The sequence below is a fragment of the Nerophis lumbriciformis genome, linkage group LG29 (genome assembly GCF_033978685.3).
Source record: "Nerophis lumbriciformis linkage group LG29, RoL_Nlum_v2.1, whole genome shotgun sequence".
NCBI classification, from domain to species: Eukaryota; Metazoa; Chordata; class Actinopteri; order Syngnathiformes; family Syngnathidae; genus Nerophis; species Nerophis lumbriciformis.
Genome location: NC_084576.2, coordinates 9,104,120 through 9,127,699, shown reverse-complemented (window position 1 = coordinate 9,127,699; position 23,580 = coordinate 9,104,120). Strand labels below are relative to the sequence as shown.

The 23,580-nt window shown below is 39.8% G+C and overlaps 1 protein-coding gene across 2 annotated transcripts in view; it reads right to left on the bottom strand.

Annotated features, from left to right (window-relative positions):
- The window catches only part of c9orf72 (C9orf72-SMCR8 complex subunit), a 55,408-nt gene that overhangs the window by 26,937 nt on the left and 4,891 nt on the right, over positions 1-23,580 (bottom strand). Inside the window, exons 2-6 of one of the 2 annotated variants that reach the window (XM_061925069.2) lie at positions 23,093-23,580; positions 22,206-22,301; positions 13,457-13,521; positions 7,200-7,272; positions 2,274-2,390 (exon numbers count right to left, since the gene is read on the bottom strand). In XM_061925069.2, the coding sequence (XP_061781053.1) occupies positions 2,274-2,390; positions 7,200-7,272; positions 13,457-13,521; positions 22,206-22,301; positions 23,093-23,539 (798 nt within the window). In that variant the 5' untranslated portion in view covers positions 23,540-23,580. The remainder of the gene's footprint in view (positions 1-2,273; positions 2,391-7,199; positions 7,273-13,456; positions 13,522-22,205; positions 22,302-23,092) is intronic. The other variant, XM_061925070.2, reaches the window with a different exon arrangement.

The window sequence follows — 23,580 nt, the reverse complement described above, 5'->3', positions numbered from 1 at the left end:
AAACTATCCTATGCAAGGCGAAAACCGTTTATCAACAACACCCAGAAACGCCGTCGGCTTCGCTGGGCCTGAGCTCATGTAAGATGGACTGATACAAAGTGGAAAAGTGTTCTGTGGTCTGACGAGTCCACATTTCAAATTGTTTTTGGAAACTGTGGACGTTGTGTCCTCCGGACCAAAAAGGAAAAGAACCATCCGGATTGTTATAGGCGCAAAGTTCAAAAGACAGCATCTGTGATGGTATGGGGGTGTATTAGTGCCCAAGACATGGGTAACTTACACATCTGTGAAGGCGCCATTAATGCTGAAAGGTACATACAGGTTTTGGAGCAACATATGTTGCCATCCAAGCAACGTTACCATGGACGCCCCTGCTTATTTTAGCAAGACAATGTCAAACCACGTGTTACATCAACGTGGCTTCATAGTAAAAGAGTGCGGGTACTAGACTGGCCTGCCTGTAGTCCAGACCAGTCTCCCATTGAAAATGTGTGGCGCATTATGAAGCCTAAAAGACCACAACGGAGACCCCCGGACTGTTGAACAACTTAAGCTGTACATCAAGCAAGAATGGGAAAGAATTCCACCTGAGAAGCTTAAAAAATGTGTCTCCTCAGTTCCCAAAGGTTTACTGAGTGTTGTTAAAAGGAAAGGCCATGTAACACAGTGGTGAACATGCTCTTCCCCAACTATTTTGGCATGTGTTGCAGCCATGAAATTCTAAGTTAATTATTATTTGCAAAAAAAAAAATTAAGTTTATGACTTTGAACATTAAATATCTTGTCTCTGGAGTGCATTCAATTGAATGTGGGTTGAAAAGGATTTGCAAATCATTGTATTCCGTTTATATTTACAACTAACACAATTTCCCAACTCATATGGAAACGGGGTTTGTATGTTTTAACATAAACATGCTGCTCTTTTCACTCAACATTAAGAAAGTACCCGCACTCTTTTTTTATGAAGCCACGCTGTTGTAACACATGCTGAATGTGGCTTGGCATTGTCTTGCTGAAATAAGCAGGGGCGCCCATGAAAAAGATGGCGCTTAGATGGCAGCATGTGTTGTTCCAAAACCTGTATGTACCTTTCAGCATTAATGGTGTGTGTAAGTTACCCATGCCTTGGGCACTAATGCACCCCCATACCATCACAGATGCTGGCTTTTGAACTTTGCGCCGATAACAGTCTGGATGGTTCGCTTCCTTTGGTCCGGATGACACGATGTCCAATATTTCCAAAAACAATTTGAAATGTGGACTCGTCAGACCACAGAACACTTTTCCACTTTGCATGAGTCCATCTTAGATGATCTCGGGCCCAGAGAAGCCGGCGGCGTTTCTGGATGTTGTTGATAAATGGCTTTCGCTTTGCATAGTAGAGCTTTAACTTGCACTTACAGATGTAGCGACCAACTATATTTAGTGACAGTGGTTTTCTGAAGTGTTCCTGAGCCCATGTGGTGATATCCTTTAGAGATTGATGTTGGTTTTTGATACAGTGCCGTCTGAGGGATCGAAGGTCACGGTCATTCAATGTTGGTTTCCGGCCATGCCGCTTACGTGGAGTGATTTCTCCAGATTCTCTGAATCTTTTGATGACATTATGGACCGTAGATGGTGAAATCCCTAAATTTCTTGCAATTGCACTTTGAGAAATGTGGTTCTTAAACTGTTTGACTATTTGCTCACGCAGTTGTGGACAAAGGGGTGTACCTCGCCCCATCCTTTCTGGTGAAAGACTGAGCATTTTTTGGGAAGCTGTTTTTATACCCAATCATGGCACCCACCTGTTCCCAAGTAGCCTGCACACCTGTGGGATGTTCCAAATAAGTGTTTGATGAGCATTCCTCAACTATATCAGTATTTATTGCCACCTTTACCAACTTCTTTATCACGTGTTGCTGGCATCAAATTCTAAAGTTAATGATTATTTGCAAAAAAAAAAATGTTTATCAGTTTGAACATCAAATATGTTGTCTTTGTAGCATATTCAACTGAATATGGGTTGAAAATGATTTGCAAATCATTGTATTCCGTTTATATTTACATCTAACACAATTTCCCAACTAATATGGAAACGGGGTTTGTACATTTAGTAAGAAAAGATGAATTACTTTACTGACGCATATTACTTCCACGTTTTCGCGGGCTACATAAAATGATGTGGTGGGCCTTATAGCAACTATTTTTGACATTACAAAATAAAATACCTTGACAGAGCACAAATGAGTTATGTCTAAAAAAGGAAGAAAGTTTTAGATGTTGGTTACCTTTAGCAGACCTTGAACAAACAGGCCTGTGTCATATTTGAAGGATGAGTCCACCTTGCAAAGGCGAGAGCATTTCTTCTCAGCAGCAGTAAGGAAAAGGCAGAGCGTCCGCACGATCTACAAAAAAATATTTTTGGAAAAAATTACACAGCTAACTCTCCTAAAATCAACAAGTGAATATATTGAATGTAAGGGTATCACTTCCTGCTTACTGTCAGCATATTAAGGCAGGTGTAGCACATGAAAGTTAAACAGCCTTCTGTGGGGGTAGTACAAAACCCAAAACCAGTGAATATGGCAAGTTGTGTAAATCGTAAATATAAACATAATACGATGATTTGCAAATCCTTTTCAACTTAAATTCAATTGAATACACTGCAAATACAAGATATTTCATGTTCGTACTGAGAAACGTTTTTTTTTTTGCAAGTAATCGTTAACTTAGAATTTAATGGCAGCAACACATTGCAAAAAAGTTGGCACAGGGGCATCATTTTTACCACTGTTACATGACCTTTCCTTTTAACAATACTCCGTAAACGTTTGGGAAATGAGGAGACCAATGTTTGAAGCTTTTCAAACAAATTCAGGTGGAATTCTTTCCCATTCTTGCTTGATGTACAGCTTAACTTGTTCAACAGTCCGGGGTCTTCGTTGTGGTATTTTACACTTCATACTGCGCCACACATTTTCAATGGGACACAGGTCTGGACGACAGGCAGGCCAGTCTAGTACCCGCGCTCTTTTAATATGAAGCCACGCCATTGTAACACATGGCATTACATTTGGCATTGTCTTGCTGAAATAAGCAGGGGCATCCATGATAACGTTGCTTGGATGGCAACATATGTTGCTCCAAAACTTGTATGTACCTTTCAGCAGTATTGGTGCCTTCACAGATGTGTAAGTTACCCATGCCTTGGGCACTAATACATCCCCATACCATCACAGATGCTGGCTTTTGACCTTTGCGCCTATAACAGTCCGGATGGTTCTTTTCCTCTTTGTTCGGGAGGACAGAAAGTCCACAGTTTCCAAAAACAATTTGAAATGTGGACTCGGCAGACCACAGAACACTTTTACACTTTGCATTAGTCCATCTGGGATGAGCTCGGACCCAGCGAAGCCAGCGGCGTTTCTGGGTGTTGTTGATAATTGGCTTTGGCTTTGCATAGTAGACTTTTAACTTGCACTTAAAGATGTAGTGACCAACTGTAGTTACTGACGGTGGTTTTCTGAAGTGTTCCTGAGCCCATGTGGTGATATCCATTACACACTGATGTCGCTTTTTTATGCAGTACCGCCTGAGGGATCGAAGGTCACGGGCATTCAATGTTGGTTTTCGGACATGCTGTTTACGTGCAATGATTTCTCTAGATTATCTAGATAGATAGATAGTACTTTATTGATTCCTTCAGGAGAGTTCCCTCAGGAAAATTAACATTCCAGCAGCAGTGTACAGAATTGAGATCGAATTTAAAAAGTAAAAAGTAAATAATGGGGGTATAAATGGAAACAAAATAGAAAAATATTACAATAGAATAAAGATAAAAAGCAACAATGAGAATACAAATATAACAGTAAAATAAGAATATAACAAGAAATACTAGACAGTAGTGACAATGTTATGAAAAAGTATTGCACTGTTATGGTTTTGCATCCCCTGTCATCCTAGTACCCCCCTCCCTCCCAGAGAGGAGTTGTACAGTCTAATGGCCTGTGGGACAAAGGAGTTTTTAGTCTATTAGTCCTGCACTTGGGATGAAGCAGTCTAGCACTGAACAGGCTCCTCTGGCTACTGATAACGGTATACAGAGGGTGACTGGCATCATCCAGGATGCTCACTAGTTTTTCCACAGTCCTCTTCTCTGCCACCGTCACCAGTGAGTCCAGTTTTATTCCGATCGTAGAACCGGCCCGCCTGATCAGTTTCTCCACTCTGGAGCTGTCCTTCTTAGATGTACTGCCCCCTCCAGCACACTACGATGTAGTACAGAACACTGGCAACCACAGACTGGTAGTACATCCACAAGAGTTTTTTACAGACGTTGAAGGAGTGCATCCTCCTCAGGAAGTACAGCCTGCTTTGTCCTTTCCTGTACAAGCGGTCCGTGTTAACAGTCCAGTCCAGCTTATTGTCCACCCACACCCCGAGGTACTTGAATGAGTCCACGGTCTGTACCTCGACTCCCTCGATCACAATAGGTTGTGACCTTGGACTCAACCTCCCAAAGTCAATGACCAGCTCCTTGGTCTTTGACTGATTGAGCTGCAAGAGGTTCCTGTGGTACCAGACAACAAAGTCCCTCACCAGCCTCCGAAACTCCTCCTCTCTGCCGTCCCTGATGCACCCGACGCTGGCTGTGTCATCCGCGTACTTCTGGATGTGACACAGCTCTGAGTTGTAGCAGAAGTCAGCGCTGTACAGGGTGAAGAGAAGAGGGGCCAGCACCGTTCTCTGCGGTGCTCCGGTGCTGCTGATCACAGTGTCAGATGTGATGTCCTTCAGTCTGACATACTGTGGCCTATCGGTGAGGTAGTCTGAAATCCAGGCAACCAGGCAGGGGTCCACTCGCATTCTGTCCAGCTTGTCCTGGAGAAGTCGGGGCTGGATAGTATTAAAGGCACTCGAGAAGTCCAGGAACAGGATCCTCACAGCGCAATTTCCCTTATCCAGGTGTGAGTGGGCTCGGTGCAGCAGGTAAAGAATAGCATCCTCCAAACCAATGCCTGCCTGGTACGCAAACTGCAGGCTGTCCTGGGCATGTTGCACCTGTGGTCTGAGGAGGCTGAGAAAGTGCCGCTCCATTGTCTTCATTATATGAGAGGTGAACGCCACTGGTCTGTAGTGTGTGCAGAGCTACTGGAGATGCAGCCGCCTTCCACAGCGCAAGCAGTAAAAAATAAAAATAAAAAAAATAAAATCTGAACCCTTTGATGATATTACGGACCGTAGATGGCGAAATCCCTAAATTCCTTGCAATAGCTCGTTGAGAAATGTTGTTCTTAAACTGTTGGACAATTTCACACTTGCCAACCCTCCCGGATTTTCCGGGAGACTCCCGAAATTCAGCGCCTCTCCCGAAAACCTCCCGGGACAAATTTTCTCCCGAAAATCTCCCGAAATTCAGGCGGAGCTGGAGGCCACGCCCCCTCCAGCTCCATGCGGACCTGAGTGACGTGTTGACAGCCTGTTCTCACGTCCCTTTCTCACAATATAAACAGCATACCTGCCCAATCACGTTATAACTGTAGAATGATCGAGGGCGAGTTCTTGGTTTCTTATGTGGGTTTATTGTTAGCCAGTTTCATTAACGCCCTCCAAGCGCGGTAACAACACACAACAACAGCAGTCAAGTTTTCGTCTACCGTAAAGCAGTTCGTCTGCCGTAAACAGCAATGTTGTGACACTTTTAAACAGGACAATACTGCCATCTACTGTACATACATATGTGACCCACCCATAATGTGTCACATTTTTGTGTTGATTTATTTATTTTATTTTGTGGTTTGAATTCGTTTTTGGAGCTCTCATTACACATTTATCAGTATTCACATTGGTCAGTAGGGGGCAGTAGGGCGTTTCTTCCCAATTGAATGCTATCACCTGCAGACCGGAAGTGTCTTCATTCTGATGAGAGCGACCAGTCTGTGAACAATTGAAACGTCCTGTGTGCTTTTTCCTCCTGTATAACAGGTTAGTTTTGGTGAATCAACTCACTGAATAATATCCATGTGATCTTTTTAAGTTTAAGTACACATTCTGATGGTGGAGCCTAACTCTAAAGTGTTTGTGAGTTGTAGTTTGTATTTGTGAATGAATCCAGTGCACAGCTGCAGTAATCAATACAAAATGGCGACGTGAGTGCGCAATGTTTATATAGGAACTTCTGATCCTAATTCAGACTCCCAAATTAGAGCTCCCGTTTTCTTATTGATTTTACAATGTATATTTGTATAATGTGTGTGTTCTGAAATAGTGACAGAGAATAGAACAAGGATGGACAATTCAACCCTTAACTCAACAATGAGTAGAGGAGTGTTATGTGTGTGTATATGTGTAAATAAATGAACACTGAAATTCAAGTATTTATTTTATTTATTTATATATATACAGTATATATATATACAATAAGATATATATATAGCTAGAATTCACTGAAAGTCAAGTATTTCTTATATATATATATATATATATATATATATATATATATCTTAACCACGCCGCCAACCACGCCCCTGCCCCACCCCCGACCACACCCCCCACCTCCCGAAATCGGAGGTCTCAAGGTTGGCAAGTATGCAATTTGCTCACGCATTTGTTCACAAAGTGGTGACCCTCGCCCCATCCTTGTTTGTAAATGACTGAGCATTTCATGGAAGCTTCTTTTATACCCAATAATGGCACCCACCTGTTCCTAATTAGCCTGTTCACCTGTGGGATGTTCCAAATAAGTGTTTGATGAGCATTCCTCAACTTTCTCAGTATTTTTTGCCACTTGTGCCAGCTTTTTTTGAAACATGTTGCAGGCATCAAATTCCAAATGAGCCAATATTTGCAAAGAATAACAAAGTTTACCAGTTCAATCGTTAAGTATCTTGTCTTTGCGGTGTATCCAGTTGAATATAAGTTGAAAAGGATTTGCAAATCATTGTATTCTGTTTTTAATTTATGATTTACACAACGTGCCAACTTCACAGGTTTAGTTTTTTTTTTTCTCGTTAACTAATGTAAATTTAAAGACATGCATATTCTATATATTTAGCTATTTAAAATGTGAATGCTTAATATTAATACAGTACATGTGCAGTAATGTGACTATGAAAATGAATTTAGAGCACAAATCACTTCATAACACAATAAATTACTGAATGTAGAGGAATTACAAGTTTGTTTGTGTGCAGCCATTCATCTGGAAAATGTACCTTGTTTACTTTCTCTGGGTTGCTTCCAACCACTATTGAACATCCACAAGTCTGGAAATGTGAGCTGATGGACCTGAACCACAGAGACAAGATGTGCAGATTAGAGCCAATTGCTGCATGGCAATTACTTTGATTAATGATGATATTGTTTCAGGTTTATGAAAATGTTTTTATAGAAGGGAAAATGAAATGGTACAGTAACAGGTAAGAAGATCATGCCAACTGATATATGAAATACATGCTTTATATTCATATGATGTTTTTTGTCCACATTTACAAAACTTCCTTGTGGTCCACATAACATGTAATGGTGGTTCTTTGCTCAAAATTTTGCATCAATTATGTTTTACAGACCATCTTCAAACTGCTTTCTGACCGTCTCTTCAGGATGTACCGTTTTATGGGCGGTCTTATTTTCGTGCCTCCACTTTGACTGTGTCTTCTCCCCGTCAGCTATGTTGTAGTTTTTAGAGCATCCATATCGAGTCTGACAGTTATAAATTCGAACTATACGCTACTTTGTATTAGAAAAGACAACAGCGGAGGATGCATGTTCATTTACGAGCCAGTCTGCCCCACAACAAGAGGATAGAGAAAAATAAGGAACTTATTGACTATAATGTCGGACTACAATGGCGGACTCGTGCAAAGCTTTTTGGGTAAAACTTTACCATATATGGAGATATCCGCTGACATCACACTTGGGGAAAAAAGTCACAAATTGGGCAAATTACAAACGGCTTGTTTGAAGGAAGTATGAAAGAACGCAAGATTATTTTAAAATTATCTCCACCATGCCTGCATGGTTTGATTTCAAATTGTTGGGACTTAAGCAGGTCCCAAATACAAAAACAAAAGGTACCAATAGGTAAGAAAAGTTGGTTTTGCATAGTAGGTCTCCTACAAAGGGGATGTTCAACAATTACGTTTTATCCTATTCTATTCTAAACATTGCTAATGGGCCCAAGGAAAAAGTTTGCCGTTCAGGCTATCCCATACCGCTAGAGTTAGGCGTTTACGCCAAAAATCTAAATCAAGATGAATTGAAACTTTAACCTCCATTTCAGTTAATGCACAATTTTTCCACTACTACTCTACCTTTTGGGCAACATTATTGTTTTTCTAGCCAAAGTATGTCCAAACAACAAGCTGCTCAATTTGTACTGTTGGCTAGGTGTTTCAGTTAACACCATGACGCTTCTGTTTAGCAGACTCAGCCCCATTCCCGCCAACAGAGTTAGTCATGCCCGCCCAGGGCTGGAAACTGTATATTTTATTTAGATTTTGCTTCTTTTTTTTTACTGACAATTAGTTAGGTTACATATAAAAAAGAGCCGAAAATGTTGACAGAAACAAAATCCAATCATAATAAATTGTGTCTTATCAATGGGTGGGACAAGTTCAGAGTAAATCCAATCAAAGCTCTATAATGGCGTACATTAAAAGAGGACTGAGGGTTAGCTATGAAGGACAAATGTCAAATGATTTTCCTTTTCAGATGAGGAAGTCACTAGTCCTTACCAAAAACAAAACAAAAATGTGTAGCATTAACATTGATCCACATCGCAATATGTGCACACTGGGATAAAGTGAAGATGACACAACATTTTTACTCTTGGGATGCCATCAGCAGGCGAGTCATCGATCGTGACTAAGTTAAATGTATTATTCTCGTCGCCGCGTAAGCGCGCATCGCTTGCTATAAACCTTCACTGCTGGTGCTTCGTCTTTACACAACCGATTACTACATGTAGGACAAACACTTATTTGTGGTTATTGCAACAATATGTGTTTGAAATTATTTAAGCCTTTATTGTGTCCTAAAAATTAAAGAGTTAAAGGGGAACTGCACTTTTTTTGGAATTTTGCCTATTGTTCACAATCATTATGAGAGACAAGAACACACGTCTTTTTTTTTTTAATTAGGATTTTTAAAGATGATTAAAAAAAAAAAAGGCTTTGAAGATGCGGCTAATGGGAGTATTCGTTGTAGCCTTCAAAGCCCTCTAAGACAACGTTTTATATAAACACTGCAAGTCTATATATAATGTAGTAACAGACAAGTTTGTAACAATATGTAATTTGTACAATATTTACCGTATTTTAATAATTCTAATCAATTCCGAGGCTGACTTATTTCGCGCATTGATTTCCCTTTCCATAACAGCGTACGTCTGACTTACAGCAACAATGTGTGTTCCTACTTCTGGATACAAAACACGAGTGTGTGTTCTAATAATGGCAGACTTGGCAACAAACAACAAAGATGTTTTTCAGTCAGTACAGATTGTTTTTTTTATTGCTTTGTGTTGTGCATTAAAAACTCAAAGGTGTTTCACGCTGACGTAAAAGCTAGCTTATCTCTTTCCGTAGTTAGCTTTTACGGCTAATACCGAAGCATGCCAATGTGTTACTACTCTAGAAAAATAATTCCTCAGTGTTCGCTCTTACAATAACAATGTCGCGACAGCTTGGTTATCATACAGGTTACGGGACGTAATTGTATTGGTGGCGGTTTTTGAATGCATTTTCAAAGTGATTTAGAGATAGAATAAATTGGTCCCATTAGCTGCATTGCTAGCTACCTAGAACAAGCCAATTTTTACATGTTAAAATGCAAAAAAAACAAAAACTTTTGTCTTTTTGTCTCTCATAATAATTGTAAACGATAGGCAAAATTCCAAAAAGAAGTGTAGTTCCCCTTTAAACCCCTTTTTATTTGTTTTTTTTCTGCAGCTGTTACATATACTGTAATATTGTACATGGTAATTGGGATTTGTTATATATTGTATATATTATATAAAAATATAATATAATATATCCGTATATATTATATACTGTATATATAATATGTAAATATTACATATATGTTATATTTTATATTGCTACTATGGTATATTTTTAGTCTACTTAATACCTGCATTATCCTTTCCATCCTTACCCTTTTTTTGAAACTGAGCTACTGTGAGGAACAATTTCCCTTGTGGATCAATAAAGTTTGTCTAAGTCCAAGTCTAAGTCTAAACTCATCCACGAAAGCTATTCTTTATAAACAACTTTCAAATACATACCCCGTCCATCTGCAACCTTCAAACACTGCGGTTGACAAATGAAACATAAAGACGCCATTGTTAGCAATGTAGTAGGCAAAAAAGTTAATACCTCTGCCAGGTGGTAATGTAATTGTTGCAGTTGGTTTAATTGTCAGTTACTTACTAACTTAATTAAAAAACTCAAAAAGTTATAGGCGGATTTGTTTAAACTTTTCGGAAATGTCTTAAATGAGTGATTAGATTTTGTGCCTGATCTGGATCATTTCGACTGAATTATCTTACGTTTACATTATAAGCCTTTTTTTCTCTGTGTAAATGCCAGTTGCCCGCAGAGACATTGGATGATTGACAAGAGTGTTCACACCGTTTCTTTCATTCAGCTATGGATAGATGAAAAGCTGCCCATAATCTTGTTAGCGAACTTCCAGGAAATATCCAAAATGGGATAGGGAACAAGTATTTCACATTTTGAGGCTGTACCGAATCATTTCTACTAAGTTACCTTACGTTTACGTTACAAGCTTCAACTTCTGTCTTTTTGTATATTTGCGGCCCTGCCTCCACTGACACAAACGTAGACACTGAATGCCTGACTGAAGCTTGACTACAATTTGTTCATTACGCTATAGAAAGCTCAAAAGTTATGGTTGATAAGGAACAAGACAAAGACACTTGATGACTGACTAAGGCTTCACTACATTTTTTTCATTGGGCTACAGAAAGCTCAAAAGGTTATGGTAAATAAGGAACAAGTAATTACATTTTGGGGGTGATCTGGCTCACAGTCTGGATTCAGGACTTTCTTACTATAGGGAGGTTAGGTCCTGGCACCGGTCAGCTCTCTGATTGCTTTTCTGCAGTACCGTTTCCAAATGTATACGTCCAACAATGCAACTTATAATGCTGATTTCGAGGGACAAAAACTAGTCAGAAGTGCTAATCACGAATATTACAGGAGCTTCTATTACTGTTTAGACTCAAGAGCATTTTTTCTTTGAAAGTCAACTTGAGATTGGTGAGGATTACGTGACTTTCTGAGTAGGAAATCTGGCCTCAGGGGTCATTCCAGTTAAAACGTCCAACTATACATACAGGTAAAAGCCAGTAAATTAGAATATTTTGAAAAACTTGATTTATTTCAGTAATTGCATTCAAAAGGTGTAACTTGTACATTATATTTATTCATTGCACACAGACTGATGCATTCAAATGTTTATTTCATTTAATTTTGATGATTTGAAGTGGCAACAAATGAAAATCCAAAATTCCGTGTGTCACAAAATTAGAATATTACTTAAGGCTAATACAAAAAAGGGATTTTTAGAAATGTTGGCCAACTGAAAAGTATGAAAATGAAAAATATGAGCATGTACAATACTCAATACTTGGTTGGAGCTCCTTTTGCCTCAATTACTGCGTTAATGCGGCGTGGCATGGAGTCGATGAGTTTCTGGCACTGCTCAGGTGTTATGAGAGCCCAGGTTGCTCTGATAGTGGCCTTCAACTCTTCTGCGTTTTTGGGTCTGGCATTCTGCATCTTCCTTTTCACAATACCCCACAGATTTTCTATGGGGCTAAGGTCAGGGGAGTTGGCGGGCCAATTTAGAACAGAAATCCCATGGTCCGTAAACCAGGCACGGGTAGATTTTGCGCTGTGTGCAGGCGCCAAGTCCTGTTGGAACTTGAAATCTCCATCTCCATAGAGCAGGTCAGCAGCAGGAAGCATGAAGTGCTCTAAAACTTGCTGGTAGACGGCTGCGTTGACCCTGGATCTCAGGAAACAGAGTGGACCGACACCATCACCCAACCATGCAAATTTTGCATTTCCTTTGGAAATCGAGGTCCCAGAGTCTGGAGGAAGACAGGAGAGGCACAGGATCCACGTTGCCTGAAGTCTAGTGTAAAGTTTCCACCATCAGTGATGGTTTGGGGTGCCATGTCATCTGCTGGTGTCGGTCCACTCTGTTTCCTGAGATCCAGGGTCAACGCAGCCGTCTACCAGCAAGTTTTAGAGCACTTCATGCTTCCTGCTGCTGACCTGCTCTATGGAGATGGAGATTTCAAGTTCCAACAGGACTTGGCGCCTGCACACAGCGCAAAATCTACCCGTGCCTGGTTTACGGACCATGGTATTTCTGTTCTAAATTGGCCCGCCAACTCCCCTGACCTTAGCCCCATAGAAAATCTGTGGGGTATTGTGAAAAGGAAGATGCAGAATGCCAGACCCAAAAACGCAGAAGAGTTGAAGGCCACTATCAGAGCAACCTGGGCTCTCATAACACCTGAGCAGTGCCAGAAACTCATCGACTCCATGCCACGCCGTATTAACGCAGTAATTGAGGCAAAAGGAGCTCCAACCAAGTATTGAGTATTGTACATGCTCATATTTTTCATTTTCATACTTTTCAGTTGGCCAACATTTCTAAAAATCCCTTTTTTGTATTAGCCTTAAGTAATATTCTAATTTTGTGACACACGGAATTTTGGATTTTCATTTGTTGCCACTTCAAATCATCAAAATTAAATGAAATAAACATTTGAATGCATCAGTCTGTGTGCAATGAATAAATATAATGTACAAGTTACACCTTTTGAATGCAATTACTGAAACAAATCAAGTTTTTCAAAATATTCTAATTTACTGGCTTTTACCTGTATATCCGTCCATTTTCTACCGCATCGAAGAGCCTATCCCAGCTGCACTCGGGCAGAAGGCAGCGTACACCCTGGACAAGTTGCCACCTTATCGCAGGGCCAACAAAGACAGACAACCATTCACAGTCACTGAATTACTACTTACCAGTACAAATGGAACGCAACATTAAAACACTTTGGAACATGAACGCTCTCTAGGCGGCCGTGTAAAGATTGCAAACAGCCCTTTTAATAGGCTTTTAACATAAGTCAAATCATAATTATATTAACAAAAAAAAAGATCTACTTTTACCAAGCATTACATCAATTCAACCGTTAGTATTTTCATACTTTCTGCAGATAAGAATGTGCTTTATTCTTACATAATTTTTGCCATATCTGCAGGATACAGCAATAAACTGAAACAATGGGCAACAGCAATTTAGCCTTTGTCTTTTGTCTGGGGGAAGCTTCAACTGCATGCAGAGCTTTTACTCGTCGGAAGGATGGTGGGTTTTAAGATAGCACGCCTTATGATCTGTCACCATTTGCCAAGACTGGAGCGCTTACTTGTGGAGGAAATCCTCATGGCAGCTGTCCCCAATGTCATCATCATTTAGCACGGTGTCTTTTATCTAGTCAGGGGAAACAAATGACATAGTTTTAGTGGATAGTATATTGGGACGTTTGCATAATTTGCTATGAAATTATGATGCAAACTATTAGCTGTTTAGAAAGTGTAAGAAACAGCCAGTGAGATTCTACAAATTTGCTTTGATGCTTTTGATGTGCAGGATTAGTGCTGATGTATATTGACCACAGTAGCTATGTAAGTAACTACTTGCAAACTGGAAATAAAGATTTTTACTTAAAAGTTCTTCTGTTTTACTTTGAAGTAACACATTTATAACTTGAGTTGGAACCTTTTATCAGGCATGTGATTTGAACTTAATGAAAAAGACTGAAAACAAGCCACGGGTCTGGGGGCCAAAGGTCCTTGTGGGGGGACAAGGGGGAGAACCCCCCCCCAAAGCTCCTGTTTTTTTTCAGCAATTGAACATGCAAAAATTAGCAACAAAAAAAAAGCATAATTTAAATATGTCTTAGTGTTTAAAGAATTGAAAAACTAACAACAGAGTTTACATGAATACACACCCCATTCATCCAAATGAATCACTATGTCTGTTTCAGTCACTATGTTATTTAGGCCATGTCTACAATAAGTCGTTTAACACCTTAAACTAATAATTATTTGGCCTAAGCCCCGTCTCAGCCACGCTAAACCAGCGTTTAAGGTTCCCCTCCTCGGACAAATTTTTACACGGGTAAGTCAGCAGTGTAATTCTTGAATCTCCGGCACTTAGCTTTGTATGGACTCATTGATCGTGAGGAAGTGACGCCAGAAAGAACCCGTCTACACAAGAAGTGACATCAGAAAGAACGCGCCACAGCCAGCTTCAAAATAAAGCGGTTTCGTAACTCGGAGCCAGTAACGTGCAGTCAGGGGAGGCAGGTGAGGCGGGGCCTCACGTGCCATCGTGGAAAGAAAAAAAATTTAAAAAGACAAAAAATTAACTAAATGTTTATATGTATCCAGTGCTTATACTATAAAGTTATTTTCCATTTAACTTCACCAGTTTTAGATTATTTTTATTCAAAATAGCTGAATTTTCACATTTGCCGTTCAAATACTGAGAAGAGACTTGCGGTGATCAGCAGCCAGTTGAGCCTCACCATGGATTGCGCAATGACTCAGCTAACTGCTGGCCTGCTGTGCAGTGAGACCGTATTGCTACATGAATTATATTATACATTTCCATAGTTTAGTTAGTTGAGGTATATAATGTACAGTGTATTTTGTCAACAAAACGTAACGTATTTCTTGTGCTGAGCAATCATAAAACAGCTGCGAAGACGCACTGGGTGAGGCTCGCAGTAATCCCGCCTCATGGTGGTAGAGGGCGCTAGTGATCCCATCATCCCAGGGATCATTCTTGTGACTACTCGGCTGCAGAATAAGTGACAACACGCAGCAACAGTTAGCGATCGTTTATTTTTTTCTCTCGCCTGGACTTTTAACATGGAGGATTATATATCTAAAATAAAACAGTTTTTGTTGTGCCCGTTTGATTGTGGACTATTACTGACACCTTGTGGTGATGGGAAAATGCTGCGCGTCATCAGTTTGGGCACTTCCGGTTTACAATGTTAGTTCAGTTCATGAGACAATAAGAAGTAGACAAGATGTGTTACCTCTTACAAGCCTTGGAAAAGATAAGTCTGTAAGTAAACTGTTTAACTTGTTCATGTGGCTCAATATGAAGGTGGAAAGTGGCTAAATTTGATAGTAAGATGTGTATTGAAAAACGATTTTTGTGCACTAATTTAATGGATGTTTGAGGACTTAAAATGGCTGCCGGTCGTGTATTTCCACCATAGAAATAGTTTCAACACTCAGCAGTGTTTGTTTGATGGTGGTGCTGTGTATTTGTGTGGAGCTGATGTTTACATATTGTGTATTGCATTTCAGTGTGTTGATTGAATCATATAGCTTATACATTATCATTGTGTGTATTTCAGTTTTACAAAAAAAAAAAAAAAAGTCCAGTGCAAGACAAAGCAAGATCAACAACAATAAAGAGCCTAAATGGATTCATCTGCTTTGGAACTTTATTAGAACATCCTGGATTGGTTGTTAGCTGTCTGCCAAGCTGTATAACCTCAACACATATAGTGAGGGCAGAACAGTTTTCTAAACTGGACTTTCAATCGAAGCAGGAGGTAATAATTAAAGAAAGATCTCCATCGAGACAGAGAGACTTTTAAAACTGAAGAAAGATAAGGAAGAGTTCTATAAACAACTTATCGATGCTTTTGTTCAGAAGGAGCGGCGCATGGACTTCATTTATAAGTAAAGGTAAGACCATAATAAAGTTTTTTTTATTAAATGTGCTTTTTTGTGTGCTACAGTTTGTATGTGTAAAGTTAAAGTTAAGTTAAAGTACCAATGATTGTCACACACACTAGGTGTGGTGAAATTAGTCCTCTGCATTTGACCCATTCCCTTGATCACCCCTTGGGAGGTGAGGGGACCAGTGGGCAGCAGCAGCGCCGTGCCCAGGAATAATTTTTGGTGATTTAACCCCCAATTCCAACCCTTGATGCTGAGTGCCAAGCAGGGAAGAATGCTGGTATGAGCTTTTAAACATAACCCGTTAACTGCTGCCAATCAAATGGTGAATAAGATACTCTTTAGGGTTTATATGTTTGTAAATCTGACTGTGATGAAGTCAGTACCTCACCAGCCATGAACCTAACCGCACGTCACTGCTCGGAGCTAACCACCAGAAATATGAAGCCGGGTCATCCAGACATGCCCGTGTTTCTCATTCTTCTACATGTACAGACGCTTGTGGAAATCACACATGAATACCTTAAGAGAAAGCGTTTGCAGCTATTTTGGATACAACTCTTCTCAGAAGGCATTAGAACTTTCCAATGTCTGGCCGGGTTAGCTAGGATGCTACTTAGCGAAAAACCTTGTCCATTTGGAGAGTTATCGAGAATGTGAGCTCCCGTGGATGTGATAAAAAAGGTAGTGTGTGCTTTGTATTACCTGATCGTCGAGGAAAACAGCGAATGCATTTGGACTGGCAAAGCAGACTGTATCAGTTATTGTCCGCCATGAATGTCGCGGACTCAACGTCTAGGTCAGTGGTTCTTAACCTTGTTGGAGGTACCGAACCCCACCAGTTCCATATGCACATTCAACGAACCCTTCCTTAGTGAAAAATAAAATGCTGTATTTTTTATTTTTTTCAAATTCAAGACAAAGTTATATGTTTTTTTTTACTAGTGCACAAAATGAACCGTGCATGAACATCACCTTGTTCAAAGAACAAAACCAACACAGTGCATGAACTCACAACAAATTACACACTGGAAAATTACAGGGAACATTGTTTGGGGGTATCCAAAATACTTAAGACTTAGACTTCCTTTTTTTGTCATTCAAATTTTAACTTTACAGAACAGATATGCCGATAGGGAGAAGTTTTTATTTACACAATTGATTGATTGAAACTTTTATTAGTAGATTGCACAGTACAGTACATATTCCGTACAATTGACCACTAAATAGTAACACCCGAATAAGTTACTCAACTTGTTTAATTGAGTCGGGGTCCACATTAATCAAGTCTGGTGTGTCTTGACCGCTGCAGCGGAGGCTCTGCCGAACCCCTAAGGCCGACTCACCGAACCCCTAGGGTTCGATCGAACCCAGGTTAAGAACCACTTGTCTAGGTCCAAAGTATATAAAGTCACCAAAAAGGAATGGACAATGAAGGTGAAGGCAAAAGAGTGAGGAGTGTCCTGACCAGATATCTAGATCCCTAGTTTGATTGATGTAAAATGTTCTTTATCACATTGTTTACGTGTCTAATAAAGATTTGATTTAATTTATGATGGCTCAGGTGTGATTCACTACAATAGGGCCCCACAGCACACTGGATTCCAGTTAATTGAAATACCACAACACTAGATATTGTTCAGATAAGTTACATTTAAGAACTTGCACACAAAGCAACACTGGAGATGACTATGACGTGCGCATTTTCCGCGCATGCGTACTAGGTCGTGTTGCGCCGGCGGACGAAGGGGGTCAGGGGTCTTACACGATGGCATTGTTGTGTGTGGACACGGATAAGGTAAGGTGGGATTTACCCTGGATAACCTTATCCAGCTTAGTGTAAACGGGGCCTTAGTCACTATAGTAATTACAACCTGTGCTCACATCCACAGGAACCACATGGGTTAGCCTACTTTATACATTATTTACAACCTTACTCGTGTTCACTTCACAGCCACAGATGGTTAATGTAGTTATTGACATTATTTACACATTACTTTGGTTTATTCACAAATTACTTTGGCATTTTTGCTTTGATGGCTCTGACATGAGCCTTACTGGCAAATTTCTGAGTAGCTTGCATTTTCCTTTTTGTTTCTGCTTTAGTGGATTCTGCCTTGGATTTTATAGTCAATTTCTGTCTCTTCGACTCCCTCTCCACTTCTAACTGCTCCAAATGCAAAAGTCATGCAACAATCATAAAGAGTACAAACAGTGTTTATTCCATTAGCTAACTTCCTTTATCTGAATAGCCATTTGTGATTTATAGCATGGAAGAACAAATATCTTGCAGTAATGTTTATGTTTCACAATGTTCAATGTCAACAGTAAACAGTAGAAATAAATTAACTCAAGTCAGCTACTGTCTTGTTCTGAAACACCAATGAAAAGAAATGTAGCATTTAGACAGGCTATACTGTAGCAAATGTCATCACATGTCTGCCACAATCACATGTGTTCTTAAATGTGTCTTCCATGTCAAGAGCAGTTTTGATTTGGGCTTACATGGTAACCAACTAAAATGAATGTGTTGGCCATTGTTTTATCCAGACGCATACATTTGTTCAAATGTGGCCAGGTAGGCGCATAGTGGGTTCCCTGAATGTTGTCTACATCGCTAAAAGAAAAATCTTAGAAAGAGAATCTCTCTGCCATCTTGCACTATTTTTTTTAATACATAAATTGCCCGCTTGAATATTCCCTCTTCTCTTCTCCGACTCTCTTGTCGTCATTTGGGATGTGCGTGTCTGTTGTGATTTCCCTTACTGGTTCGATGGCCCGTCCTATCATGCCTCTGATTGGCCTGTGCGTAATGTTTTGCCCTAATCTTAATCAATCGTGACTCATCATTGTAAACCAACCAACCACTCATGGATTTTCTTTTACGTAAACCAACAAATCATCATTTATTTTGTCCCCCTGCCCGTGGAGTTGCACTAGTCTATTTCTCTCTTTCTCTTCTCCCTCTCTTTTCTTTTGTAGAATGTAGCTTAGCTAACCGCTACATAGGTCTGAAAATAGCTAAGCTACAGAAATCAGTACTTGTTTAAAAAGTAGCTAAGCTACTGGGAAATGTAGTTAAGCTACATAGCTTTGATATTTAAGTTAATCATTTTTAATGGGAAACCGTACTTTTTACCACTGCAGCCGCAAACCGGAATAGATTATCAAAAACCGTACTCATTACGGGAAAACCGCAGTTGTTGGCAGGTATGGCAAAGAGACGGATCAAGATTGTAGGTCGGACAAAACAAATAAAAACTGAAAATATTTTTACAGAGATAAAAAAAGACGGATTTCCAACTATAGACGGAAAAATCACAAGCCTGTTTTATGTAGATTTTTTTGTTTAACCTACATTTTTTCTTGCAACCTACCGTATTTTCCGCACCATAAGGCGCCCTGGGTTAAAAGCCGCGCCTTCAATGAACGGCATATTTCAAAACTTTGTCCACCTATAAGCCGCCCGGTGTTGTAAGCCGCATCTAACTGCGCTAAAGGAATGTCAAAAAAAACAGTCAGATAGGTCAGTCAAACTTTAATAATATATTAAAAACCAGCGTTCTAACAACTCTGTTCACTCCCAAAATGTACGCAAATGTGCAATCACAAACATAGTAAAATTCAAAATAGTGCAGAGCAATAGCAACATAATGTTGCTCGAACGTTAATGTCACAACACACAAAATAAACATAACGCTCACTTTCTGAAGTTATGCTTCATTCATAAATCCCTCGAATTATTCTCCTTTGTTGTCCGAATTGAAAAGTTGGGCGAATGTGGGATCCAAAATGTCGTCTGGCGCTGTCTCCCTGCCTCCCTGTCTTGGTGAACGTCACGTGTGTTCGCCTTCTGTCATCCACTGTTCCCACGCAGTTAGCAGTCTAGCTTCGAATGCCCTGTTGACACCAATATCTAGCGGCTGGAGGTCTTTTGTCAATCCACCCGGAATGACGGCGAGTATTGAATTAAGCGCGTAAGCGTGTCTCTTAATGTGATGTTATGAGCTAGCAAATATAACAACTACACTACCCAGCATGCAACGATAGTGACGAGCATGCGCGGTAGCCCTGAGAAGCGTTGTTGTATGCTGGGAGTTAGAATGTGGTTATGAGCACGCTGTGAGTAAACGTTGAGAACTCAGTTAACACGCCTCGTCTGCATTATTTATAATTAGACAGACAACACACTTAATAGGAGCCATTTTGGGGTCTTTACATAAACACACAAATGGAAATGAAACGTCACATATCCCAGCATGCACCGCGCGCTTCTTCTACGGGGAAAAAAGATGGCGGCTGTTTACCGAAGTTGCGAGACCGAAACTTTATGAAAATGAATCTTAATATTTATCCATATATAAAGCGCACCGGGTTATAAGGCGCACTGTCAGCTTTTGAGAAAATTTGTGGTTTTTAGGTGCGCCTTATAGTGCGGAAAATACGGTAAAGCATAACAATTAAACTAGAGACAGCTTGTTTCCCAAAATAGGGGCCCTGTGAAAGACCTCATAATTTGAATTTAGTGGTACTCTGGGTGTGCATCTCTACCATCAAAGGCAATCCAATACAAATCTCCATAGATGGGTTACGGTACGATTCACTAACAATACATTTTAAAACATTACGATTCGATGCGATTAGAATTCGATGTGATAAGATTCAATGTGATTCAATGCAGATGGAAGTTGTGCATGGTGAAAAGAAAATCAAACGTATCCTTTATCATGTCAGAACAATGTCATGTGTTTACTTTTTAAATAGACAAATACAAAACAGGCAGTTCCTGTAATATTAACAAATAGAACTAGCAACTTCAAGGCATTGCAACCCATACACTTAAAGAAAAGAAGATGTGTGAGTTAAAACATGCAAATTGTAATTAGAACTTTAATAAAGTGTTGATTCTTAGTTTAGTTGTATTTTTCTTTAATCTACGTCATTAAATGTTACAGTATCAATTTTGATCAAAAGACGGAAGCGTTGTAATATTTATAAACAAACCAAATCTATTGACTGGCTTAGAAGGGTTGTGATATTCACAAACCAACCAAATCTATTGACGGGCTTATTGACATGAACGATAGGTTTGTTTTTATTTGAAGCATGACAGTGATGAAACATTTACGTCTCAACCAAGGCAGAAACAGCGGCAGCTTTGCACAGAGTGGGTGTGCGCCTCCTCTCTGCTCTGATGAGAATGGAATGGACTTCATTGTTACTGCACTTAAAAGTACGGCGAAATGTGTTTTCAGTACAAGATATCTAAGAGCAGATATTCAGTAGACAGGGGACCGCCTGTGAAGAAAGGCTCACAGCAGCACAGCTTGTACGTTGAGGACAGAGTGATACTGTAGCGCATAAGGACGGGAGTCGAAGGAGGAGTGTCAAAAGAGGGAGCTAACTGTTTTAACGAGATTTAGCAATTTGCAATAACAGTGGAGCAGTCCTCTACATACATGCCTTTGTCTAGTGTGTGCACAACAACAACTCAAGTTCCGTGGGTGAATTATGTACACTCACTACAATACGCGCTTTGATGTCTCCAAACATCCAAAAAAGTTGCTAGATTTGTCATTTGTTGCTTATGAGCCACTAAGAGGAGTTGGAAAGATACTAGATTTAGCAAGAAAATCACCAAGTTGACAACACTGCGCTGAGGTGTGTGTGAAAAATAAAGACGCAATGACTCGCCTTAGGTTGTTTCTGATTAGTTTACACTGCGTGGTGCCTCCCGTGGTTAGCTAGATTTAGGCATGATAATTTATGGATTGATCTGTGATTGGTTCTTGACATTAACAGACAAGTAAAAGACAGTAAGTCAATCAGAATTACTGTCTGCCATGTTGCCCTGTCGTTGTCAGTCGCAAATGACAACGGTACTCTCGTATTACGTCTTCACAGAAGTCTCACAAGATTAGAAAGGCCATATTTTGTAACATCTACAATCAAACAATTCATGACTTTCCAACCGGACATAGACAGATGCATATTACATATAGATCGATTTGGAGGCTCGCCAAACAATGTATTCATATCTCTAAAGTTAAAGTTAAAGGTTATGCTTTAGATTGTGAGCAAAAATTCGGGTTGTGAGCCTCCCCACCACTAGTTGGCTAAGTGAACTCCGTACGGTCTTACCAAAAAATACGCTAGCATTAGCTAATAGCTAGCAAGCCGTAACTTTGTTTTTCCAACAATGAGAAAAAAGAAAGTTAGTGTGTGTATTAGAAAACATCGGGATCAACAGAAAATGCTTATGTTATATAAACAACAGTCAGGCAGTCCAAGGAACATTGACCTAAACGTGTTCCTCTGTATAAGTATTTCTGGTCTATTTTGTTAAAAGTCTGAATATTAGTACTCATAACAATCCATTTTAAGCATGAAATGTTGATTGTTACTCACGTCAATGTCTTCAGGAACGCTGTGTGTCTTCATGGAGGCAAGAAGCTCCATAATTGGGACAATCTCCAAGCTCAGCACAGCAACAATGTTGTAGCCCTAAAACAAAAAACACTGATCAAATAAACTCAGTAAAATAACAACTTGTGGTTTTCATATCATATTTTATCATCTAATTACGCTTTCTAATTGGGTTTTGTACACTGTTGGGAGGCCACATAAAAGAACCCATTTGATTGTGCTTGTCTTTATAATAACGACATTTAGAAAAAAGCAAAAAAATACCATTTCAAAAATGGGTGCAGATACCAACTAGACCTTTACAGTGTGGGTGGAGGTCAGTGCCGTAGTGGCACCGAGTCATTATTTTGACAACTATGATGCATTAGCTAACCAATACCCACTCTTAGTGGAATATCTTGCCCCAGCAAGATTGGTTCATTAACTTTAAATTGTTAAAATACATGTTTTTTATTTTTTTATTTTGGCATCATGGAGTTCTAAATTGTTTAATTACCAAGTCAAATTATTTGTGTGTTAAACAACAATGTTGGCCAATAAAGTTGATTCTGGTTCCAATTCTGATTAAAGTAAGAGTTTCTATTCCACATTATACTTTGAGCATTGTCTTGAAATGAATGAATTAAACAAACTCTTCATTTTATGTAATATTTTTGTCAAACGAATCACGAGATATGGTTCTGAAATACCTAATTATTCCTGAAGAATCGATACAGAATGTACAGTAACATTAATAATGTGGTCATGTTACAATATCCAATGAGCCGCACGAATGTGCAGATTACTTTAAAGTTGTTTAGTATCACAAGACCAGAGCAATACTATATGGTTAAAAACAGGTAATAATTTGGTAGTAATTTCAAAGGTACCTTCTGCATCCAAATGCGCCCCCTGCGAATAGCATGCTTTAGCCTTTCTACGCAGATGGTGTGCAAAGGTAAGTAAAAGGCCAGTTCGGTCTGTGGCAAAATAATAGACAAGGCACAGGTGTTCTTGTCCCCCTTTAGTACACCATCGAAGATGAGTGACACAATGATGACACCCTTCTCTGCTAAGACAAAAAACTTGACATCCACTGCTCCACACTCTGCACTACGCAGAATCTCTCCATTGAGTGTGTGATTGGCCAAGAAAGTTACATCGCCATCACTAAGAAACATCCCCTGATCACCCTTTGATGCCCAAATATGATGCACACGTGGCCCTAGGATATTGTCCCAGTAGGCAAAGGTGGCAGCCAGCAGTGGGCATTCTCCATCGATTGCTATTTCAGACTTTGCCACAGCAGGTGACTGGGGTGGACACCCAGAAGACATTGGAGTTCAGATGTTGGATGAAACGCTGGATGATGAACAAT